Source organism: Apium graveolens, unplaced genomic scaffold (assembly GCF_009905375.1).
Source record: "Apium graveolens cultivar Ventura unplaced genomic scaffold, ASM990537v1 ctg5669, whole genome shotgun sequence".
Classification (NCBI taxonomy): domain Eukaryota; kingdom Viridiplantae; phylum Streptophyta; class Magnoliopsida; order Apiales; family Apiaceae; genus Apium; species Apium graveolens.
Window position 1 is genome coordinate 140742 of NW_027419048.1, and position 10246 is coordinate 150987.

A 10246-nucleotide genomic window follows, 5' to 3' on the forward strand; every position below is an offset into this window, starting at 1 on the left:
AGGATATACCAGCTCATACTCTTCATAATTCTTATTCCTTGAGTCAATGTTTGCAAGTAGTAATATCAAGTGCTCCCGCTGATTAGCAACATTTCCTTTCTTCATTTGCAAATGACAAATAAATAGTCAATAGTCAGTGCATATAAGCTAGTTCCGACATCATCCATTTACATTAAAGATGGATGGAAGTTGAAATCATAGTGTCAGAACCAATGTTTCAAATTTCGTAGGAAACATCTTAAAATTCAATACTGTGCTTTCTAAGGAAATACCCAAAGCAATGGCAGCTTCAATGTTTCCACAACAGACACACATCCAACAGTAGATTCAAATAAGATCTGTTGTAAGGTTGTTCAGTATATTTCGTTTAATGATTGGAAGTGCAATCAATATCTACTCTCTAGTATGTAACTATGTATATATATGTAGATGTAAGTTTCACTGTAAACCTGAATTGCACTTGTACTCCTGATTTATTATTTTTGTTCTCATTTTAATATGAGGATTCTGTAAGTTCAAATATAAATGCCTTTTAGGGACTCAGACCTCCTAGTATCGACATCTAACTGGCAAGATATGTGAGGAAAAGGTGGAATGATGATGATCACTAATTTTTACAAGGACATTGTCATGTAATATAGTTATGAGGGTATTGAGCTGATAAAAAACACTCCCTCTAGATTAAGATGCAAGTGCACCAGCTTTAGTATAGTTCGCGCATCTAGAACGTTGTCATCCGAATTTCCCTTGACATGGGGAAGGAATGAGGGTTGACAGTTGCAAAATTAAATATCGGGCAAAAATTACAGAACCACCCATCCCTTTGCAATGCTTTCTACATACCCTATATTGCTTATGTGACAAATTAAGTAACAAATATGTGAACCTGAAGTGTAATGAACATATTTGAGCATTTGCATCGTACTTATGGCTTCTGATGATTGATGAACAATAAAGCAATAACTGCAGTTGGTAGTGGAATAAACAGCTTACTATGGGTTATCCTTATATTGTTATATAGACTAGTCAAGTCTTTGAACTCCTTAAAAGTACTTACTAATGTGCTCCTTAACTGGGTAGGTTCAATGACATACTCAAATAATGATCCAGGGAGAGCAGCCTATAGAATGAAAATACCTGAAATCCAAAGATGGTAGAAAGCCATTCAAGTATATCACTGACAGATTTATCTGTGTCTTCCGGAATCCTGAGTACTGGGAGATTTTCTATATTCCGCAAAGCCCGAAGTGCTGCCTTAATCTGTATTAGGGCAAACAAACCAAATACATTTTTATTATTTACTGAAAATAAGAAATGTAGCAAGTAAAGTTGATAGGGATCGTGATGAAAAGTGGTGTTCAATAACAACACATTGTTATCGGTCAAAACTAACAATTCCAATCACACTAGTGCATTTGATTGGACAACCTCTGGGAGTTCCATGATTGCTGGCTTGACTCCGACAGCATACAATGGAAGAATATTATAATGCTCATGTTGCTCTTTTTTTTCCTCGACTTCCTTGGCATATTTTTGGGTCTGTGGAAGCCACATCGATAGACATGTTTATAGTATACTTAATGTCAGGTTCAACATTATTTTAAATATTACTTTAATGGACATTGTTAGAGAACATACCTTTTCATCAACTTTTGCAGAAGGAACAACTGTTCTCAGCACATCATACAGTACGGTTGCAATTTGATAAATCTTAGCCATCTCCTCCCTTCATTGAAAGATATGAATGTACAGATAAATGACAGGTACAAAACAGTAAACCAAATATAGTTCAAAATCAAAATATAAACAAGCATACGGTTTTTTTGTATATTGGCCCTCTCTGATATTGTTCTCGTAAAAGTACTGGTAATATTTCTGGATCTCTCTGGGATCATTTTCCGAAAGTTGTGGTTTTGTGTCCACTTCATCCTGCAACCAAAAGAAATATGTTTACCATTGAAGATATATTTGTGATTGTTGAAAGGCCCACCAGTTCATGCAGGATTTTTATTTCAGATACCACCATCTTTCGTAAGCATGCTGGTTTGAAATAATCACTCATTAAGAGGAAATGCAGTGATCACGAAATACCTTCTCAAGTTTATGTAACAGATAGGTCTTGAACTGTCGCACACCACGTCCACTCGACTTTGGATCCATCCCGTGAGCCTTTTCAAATGCATGGAAACGGCCTAATTAGAAAGAATGCATGGAATTAAATTGATTAAAAAGAAAGAATAGTTCTACTAATCAGCACAAAGTCCTTCGCAACAATTTATTAAAACGCCTAGTATCTAGAGGACTGACATTAAGTACATTGCTGCACAGCATGACTAACTAGCTGAACTATTTGAGCGAAGATACTTCAATTCAAATTGCCAAGGAATCATTAAAAGAAAAGTAAATAGAGAAGGTATGCTGACAATAATGTATTTATCCTCCAAAAGCCAGTGCAATATAAGCTCACATTATAATTTCAGGTTAAAATCTTCCGAACACCTAATATTTTATTCGAAATACAAAATTGGAGATCCAAGGAAAGTCAGAGGCCAATCATGCCCTTTCTGTCGCCTTTCCTGCATAACTTTGGCATAGTTTTTTTTTACTGACCAATAAATAGATTGTGAGACAGGGAACAAGTCATCCTTACAGCATATAGCCCCGTGAATATGCCATGAATTGTTAACCCCATTACACTGAAAAATTGTGTCAATGACTGTTGGGAAAGCATGGCACATAAAAATGCTTAAAATGTAAAATGAGAATAATATTTAGCATCTAATGCGATTATGAAATTGCACAATTAAGGGTGAACATCCTTATCAAAGTTGAGGGTCCCCAAGTCCTACCTTTACTAATCTCATCAATGGAAAGTCTCACAAAAAGACTATAAATCCACCAAGTCCCAATTAAAATCCAGTATACTCTTGTTACACCTAATTTCTCAAGCAATACATTTTTTCAAGTTCCAAATACAAGCATTTTTTTACACCCTTGTCCAAACCATTAACAAGTTTACAAATTCGAAACAATACAGAGCAAAAAAAAAAGACAAAATCACGAAATCGAACACAAACATACATCAAACATCAAAAAAAAATATATAATAAATTCAAGAATGAAGATTAAAAAAAAGGAGCTTACACAAATAAGCAACCCTAGGGTTCTCCTTTTCGACTTCATTAGCAACACGAAGAATAGGAGCAATGGATGCAAGAGAAGAAGGAACAAGCTCACTATCAACAGCAGGTTCATCATGATTAGGATCAATCATAGTAGGCAACCTGGACAGGGTCCTGGACAGTGATATAGGTGGGCCCACTTCATATTTGGTCCCACTGCCACTAGCCATTGAACTCAGTCCTTAGCTTCCACAAACCCCTTGAACAGTAGCTAAAACCCCAGCAAGAATGAAGAAAGAGTATATCTTTAAGTAAAATGTAATAAATGGTAATGTAAGAATGAAAAATCTTGGAAAAGTGAACAAAGGGTGAATATATATAGGAAAAATGAAGATTCTTTGATTGCATGGTGGGACAATGCAGGTGAGGCAGGCTGATAAAAATATATTAAAATGAAAGAAAAAAGAATGGATAGTTTTGTTTCTCCTCAGGAGCAAGTAAAGAATAGAAAAGGAGGACACAACAAGTGAAGATTTTTGTGTAGACTACTTGCAGTTGTAGTACTAGTAGTGCTTTTGCTTTAATCTCAAATGGGATACAAATAGAGTGTGTGTGTGTATGCATGTATATAAAAGGAGTTTGATTGAACTAAGGAATTGCTTTTAGTGGTTTTGCTTTTAAATAAATTAGAGATATGCAAAAACATAGGAAAGACACCACGTTAGCTTTGGCTTTGCTGCTTTTTACTTCTGATTTTATTTATATCTTTTTGTCCGCTGCCCTATTATTACCGCTTTCTTTCCACATTCCCCATCATTGACGCTTCCAAGCTGCTGCCTATTTTTATCGGAGTAGTCCAATGCTATAGTTATACAGGTAAATTTCAATTAATTAATACCTTGGATTATTCAAAATTTATTAATTAATTCAAATTTTAATTAATCAATAAATTAATATTATATTAGTTCATCAATATTTTCATGTAATATCAATTTATTAATTTATATATCAAAGTCTTATTTTAAAAGTAAATCTTAAAATAAATAATCATATTATTTTGATGTAATATCAATTTATCAATTTATATATTATATGAGACTTGTATATTTTAATAAAAAATTATTATTTTATAAATTTAGCAAATTATTAATTTATATTACATGGCCCGAGTCGGGGCTATAAAAAATTATTAATTTATTAAGTATTAATTTACCGAGATTTAACCATAATTGACATTAATAAAGCACTCCGTCCCCTGGATAGTTTATGTACACGTATTTCGACACTTCAATAAGGTATAATTTCATAATGTTTTTTATGAAACATTTTTTCAGATTTAAAAAAAAAATATCATGAAAGTATACTTTGAGTATTGAATAACATAAACAATCCAGAGGGACAGGTTTAGTTATAAAATAGTTGATGATGTGACAGGCATAACCACAAGTCCACAACTAGCTAGCGCCCTGCACAATATTTATATTAGTTCGTTCATCTTGAAAGTTCCATGTTAAGGTGCAACCCATAAATTGTAGTCCCTCAGAAAGTAGAAGTATATGTATCTTATTTATCCACATAGTTCACTTTTCTTCTATTGAAGAGTGTCTACACCACCTTAAGAAGTTTCACCTTGTTCATATACAAAAAATAAATCGCAACATTGCACATCTCTTTGAATCCTAGGAATGTGCCACACAGCTATCCACATATTATTAATAAAATAAAATTAAACAAGTTGAGAAGAAAGGAATGCGCATCTTTGAATTATGATGGAATGGAGAACAGCCTATGGATCCTCAGAAAGATCCCGCACACAAACTCTCTCTGGCTCGCTCTTTTCAAAAATCAAAACTGGACTCGCAGGCTTTCAGACTGGTGCCTAAAATACGATATCATTCTGGACATGTTTTGAGCATGCATCATATTAGCAACCGAAAGATCAAGGAGAACGTTGTTAGCCATCAAAGTCTTGTGTTGCCCAATCAGTACTACTCTTGTAATGTCTCGGGTCTTCGGGTTTCTAATTCTCTTGCCTGGCTATCCATATCAACTGAATCACAACTCTCTTTTATGGATTCAATTTCCATGCTAGTAGTTCGGGTCTTCCGGTTTCTACGATCCTGCAAACAATATTACGTTCCTCAGAATTATTTCATCAAATTCAATACTCCAAACAAAATGTGCTTGGGCATGCATGATTTGCATGAAGACTTGTTGATCAGAATGCCAATTACGATAATCATGTTATCTTTTGGACAGGTGAAATGATACCCGGAAGTTTTGCACAGATCCTAAAATTACATAAGAGCACTACTAGTACTGAGTACGAAAACAATGAAGGTCTTTAGCCACACCCACATGTTGCCAATTAGCTCCTGTTTTGTTCCTGACTTCCTAACTATTACGACAGCATGAAAGACACTGTACGAAGTTTATAGAACTTGATAGCTAATGACAAACACGCATAATTGACGGGCCACATTGATGGTCAATCACAGAAGAACCGTATTTATTGCACCTATTAACAAAAGGATGCAGAGTGCTGGAATGACGGAGATAAACACTTGTTGACAAGAATTGACTATACAGCTGAAACATAAACCAAGCAACATGCCATTAAATATGGCCCGTTACCGTGAAATGCCAATTTTTTGGTACTAAGCTTTGGTGACCGTTTATCCCTAATGACCTGTCATTAAAGCTAACTAAGAGCAAAGAATCTGTCCATCACTCTTGTGTTTAAAAAGAATTTATTTAGTTTACCTATGACTAACAATATTATGTGGTCAATTCAAAGTCATTGGTGAGCAGTTTGTTACTGTAAGCATCTGCTGAGGAGCATAACAAATGCTACTATGGCTTAGCCCCCGAGTTTTGTGAAATGCTGGTACGAGAACTGATATGAGCATGTTAACCTTACTGGGTTCAAAACTACACAGAGGAATTGTTCTATCAGTTTTACCTTTGGTTTTACGTAGTGTGTACTCGTTCATTTTGTTTTACCAACTGTGAACGTCAAGTTCAAAAGTAAATTAAATTGAAGGAAACAAATAAAAATAGAGAACATCAGGCTAAGTGGGAAACCGATCATCACCTCGCGGTAAGGGAAATCGTCAGCTTCAAGCATCCGAACAACTTGACTCATTTTTGGTCGTTTTACTGAATCCGGATCAACACACCTAAGTGCAACTAGAAGTGCACGTTTTAGGGCACGAGTGGCAGGCTTAGTTTCAAGGTCTGGATCCACAACATCTTCAGTCCTCCTACTCCCGACCATCATTTTTAGCCATTCGACAAGGTTAACCTGCCATGAGCTCACGGAGTTACTATTAGTAGGGGTGCTAATACATGTAGATGTAAGAAAAGAAAAGATGGAGAGAGGAACAACCTCACTAGCAGGCCGACCATAGTCTACAGGATCTCTTCCAGTTACTGCTTCTAGCAGGAGTACCCCAAAACTATAAATATCACTCTTTTCATTTAACATACCGGTGTTTGCATACTCTGGAGCCACATAACTGCATATCATAAAAAAACTGATGACTGAATGTAAAATCCCAAGTCCTAAATCATGTAAAGCACTTGAAAAGGCTAAGCTTGTAATGTTTGATGGCATATTACACTCACCCAAAAGTTCCCATCACTCTAGTAGTTACGTGGCTTTCACCTGATTCCAAGAGCTTGGCCAATCCAAAATCAGAAACTTTTGAATTAAATTCATGATCGATCAGAATGTTGCTTGCTTTGATGTCCCGGTGAACAACTTTGGGTTCAATAGCTTCATGCAAATATGCAAGCCTGCAAAACCAAATATGTTTGGCCAAGTTCTCAAATTATTCAATGGATCTATCACTCTAAGGTGCATAAAGGATTTCAGCATCTTTATTGCACATTTATGCAAGCAATATGATTGGAAATGCTAACATATGTAAATTCGACTACAATGTAGCAATGACACAATATTTAGCTAAGTAATTGTAATTAGATCATGATATTTCCACGATTAAAAGCAGACAGTCCTACTGTAGAAGAGTGTGTACTAGTTTGGGAGAGTTAAGATCCCAACAATTTTAATATAAAGATTAACTTACGCCTTTGCGGTACCGAGAAGGACCTTCATACGTGCTTCCCATGTAAGGACACCATGTTGGCGCATGGTTCCATGAAGCCATTGTTCCAAGTTACCATTATTAACATATTCATATACAAGCATCCTGCATAATTAATAAAATAGACAACCATCAACAATTAATATACATAATTTGACCTGATTATCAAGATTATAAAGGACAGTGATCAAATAAGAACCTGATAATAAATAAGAACTAGAGAAACTTCTAGAAAATATGAAGGCAATAAAGTCAATATTAGATACCTCTGAACTCCTTCCACGCAATATCCCAGAAGTCGCACAAGATTCTTATGCCTAACATGACCTATTGCATCCACTTCGACTTTAAATTCCCTCTCAGCCTGCCCCCTATACATCAAATATATTGTATCATGAGAAAGTGATTCTAGACAGAAAGTATTGAATTAAAGAATTGCACGGTTTTCAACTTGTACTCACATATTATTAAAAAGTTTCTTCACTGCTACTTCAGACCCATTGATTAGTACACCACGATAAACTGTTCCATATCCACCCTCACCAATCACATTTTCTGCAGAAAAACGATTTGTTGCTAGCTGAAGATCTCTAAGAGTAAACCAATGACCCCACCCAAGATGTGACATTTCTGGTAAACCAATTAAAGGAGAAGCCATTCCATACGAGGACTGCTTCTGGACAGTTCCTAAAGACCCATCTTCCACAGAATGTGAACTATAGGTCCTCTCATGATGATAGACCGAGCTGCACTGGCTAATATTATCTGTCTCGCCAGATTTAATCGCCCCTAGCTGCACTAACATCTTTTCAGAATTCTTGTCACTTGATTTATCATTAACTGTGACAGAAAAACTTTCTGGATGATCACTGCGATTTCGGCCTCCTAATCTGTCAACCCCAATATCTTTTGCAACATAGGGTATTTGAGAAAATGTGTAGTTACTGAAGGTCTTTTTAGATTTTCTTCGGAATGCAAGCCACAAATATAGACTGCAAACGATTAATACTATAAGTACACCAACACATATGCCAATGACTGCCCATAGCTTCATGCCTAAAATTGATGTTGTCTTTGACAATCCATTCTCTAGACCACCAGAAGACATCTTGGTAATTAAATAAAGTAAACAAAAATGTGCTCTGCTCTGCAAGTTATCCCATTCCCTCCTGGATCCCACAAGCCTAATATAACTGTATAATAATCCAAATGGCAACAAAAATCCAGATATTATTCTATGGACTTGTCATAAATACACATACATATATTTGGAACACAGCTTAGTCTACATTCTGGTCCAAGAATAGCAAGGGAATCCAATGTGAAATATACAGATATTTATATTTATATATATATACATGTGTGTATATCAAGAATTCATTATTTATGCAGTTTATTTGGTTAAGCAAACAAAAAGAGCTACGTAAATAAATCACTGTCTCTATGCAATAAAGAACAACTGATTTTGAAATAACTTCATCAATTCACGAGTGCAGTTACCATAACCACACACCTTTTTGCTCATCTAACAAAGTAAATAAACATAGTTTGCTACATTAATGCTTAACTAAAAAGGAGCATCACATTAACCCACATTTAATTAATACTTAAAATTAACGCACCTGCATTTTTTTTCAAATACGTCTTAACAATTTTTAATACATCTTGTTAACTTTCAAAATTTACTAGACAACAAGAAAGCAAGGTCTGAGTACATTTTATTCTTCCTGAACATGGGCATGTTTTTTTTAATTTCATATAATTAACACACCAATCTAATCCTAGGAGAATTGCAAAACAAATTTCTTGACACACACACCTAGTTTATAGGTGAGAGATCAGAAAGAGAGAGAGAGAGAGAGAGATGAGCAGAGAGAGATGACCTTGAAGTTCAATTAACACCTAAAGTTTTTGTCTTGATATTTCTTCCTCGAAACGCCTGTATCTAAATCAATAAAATCAAGAATCCACAAGCACATTAAACAATGCAGGGTTACAAAACACACACACCAACAAAGAACAAAGCAAAATGGTAAAAACAATGTGGAGAAGTAGTTTAGAAGTAAAAGAAAGCATACCCAGAAATGGGCCAAAGATAATTAAGGACAAAGGCATCCAAATATCCAATCTTTAGAGGACAATTGTAGATACAGAAAGTGAGCTTATTTCTTTTTTATCCTTGTAATAATAGTAATGGGAGGTAGAAAAGTTTGGTGGGTGCGGGGGGGGTATGTGTAAGTATAGAGATAAGAGAGATAGGGACCTTTGAAAGCTGGAAAGAAAGCTTGGTTTGCAATGGAGGAAACACAAGACAGGGAGAGATTACTGAGTAGTAAAGAGAAAGCAATACTGACTATGAAAGAAATAAGTAAATATAGGCCCCTATATATAGATTTTTAGAAATAAGTAAATATAGGCCCCTATATATAGATTTTTAGAAATTTATCAAAAATATAATTTTTTATAAAATTATTTGTCTATGTTACCCATTTCTGAAAAAAAATTGAGAATATATCATTTTATTCTAAAAATATTTACAAAAATACTAGCTTTCTGAAATATTTACAAAAAAATGATGTTAAATTTAATATGAATTGTGCAACTGTTTTAAGTTGAATTTTATGTTGCATTGTTGTATTTTAGGTTACAAGTTATGTTGCAAATATAGTGTAAATTTGCAGAATGTAATTTTGTAAATATTTTTAAAAATTCAAGTTTCAAACGTGCTTGCAAAATGATTTCAAAGTTGTAGAACATATATTTTTTTATTCAAAAGGAGAAATTTCATTAACTCAAAATATCACGCTCAACAAACTCCACCACACACAGATGTAGGAGAAGGCGTAAAAAGATTATGGCTATTAGCTAAACAAGGAATTCTCGCAAACTCATGAGCTACCCTATTAGCTTGTTTCCGAATAAAATGAACAGAGACCCGGGCATATCGTGAAGTAACAATCTGCACCTCCCGAGAACCTCTGCAACCTCCAACCAATTCATTGTCCTGTTGTTAAG

At 34.9% G+C, this 10246-nt stretch overlaps 2 protein-coding genes across 4 annotated transcripts in view; both read right to left on the reverse strand.

The window, feature by feature from the left end:
• Nucleotides 1-3825, reverse strand: part of LOC141702765 (callose synthase 7-like) — a 28069-nt gene extending 24244 nt beyond the window's left edge. The window contains exons 1-7 of one of the 3 annotated variants that reach the window (XM_074506383.1): nt 3145-3816; nt 2092-2192; nt 1817-1929; nt 1639-1726; nt 1429-1539; nt 1138-1260; nt 10-99 (exon numbers count right to left, since the gene is read on the reverse strand). In XM_074506383.1, the coding sequence (XP_074362484.1) occupies nt 10-99; nt 1138-1260; nt 1429-1539; nt 1639-1726; nt 1817-1929; nt 2092-2192; nt 3145-3352 (834 nt within the window). In that variant the 5' untranslated portion in view covers nt 3353-3816. Of the gene's footprint in view, nt 1-9; nt 100-1137; nt 1261-1428; nt 1540-1638; nt 1727-1816; nt 1930-2091; nt 2193-3144 lie in introns of all 3 variants that reach the window. The other 2 variants (XM_074506384.1, XM_074506385.1) reach the window with 2 other exon arrangements.
• An 840-nt stretch (nt 3826-4665) lies between these two features.
• Nucleotides 4666-9578, reverse strand: LOC141702762 (putative receptor-like protein kinase At2g42960). Its single transcript, XM_074506379.1, has 9 exons — nt 9310-9578; nt 9115-9176; nt 7693-8424; nt 7498-7602; nt 7214-7336; nt 6750-6920; nt 6511-6640; nt 6217-6426; nt 4666-5242 (listed from the first exon to the last, which is right to left on the reverse strand). Exons 3-9 carry the CDS (start codon nt 8337-8339, stop codon nt 5111-5113), a joined length of 1518 nt encoding a protein of 505 aa, XP_074362480.1. The 5' UTR covers nt 8340-8424; nt 9115-9176; nt 9310-9578; the 3' UTR covers nt 4666-5110.
• Between the last annotated feature and the right edge of the window lie 668 nt (nt 9579-10246).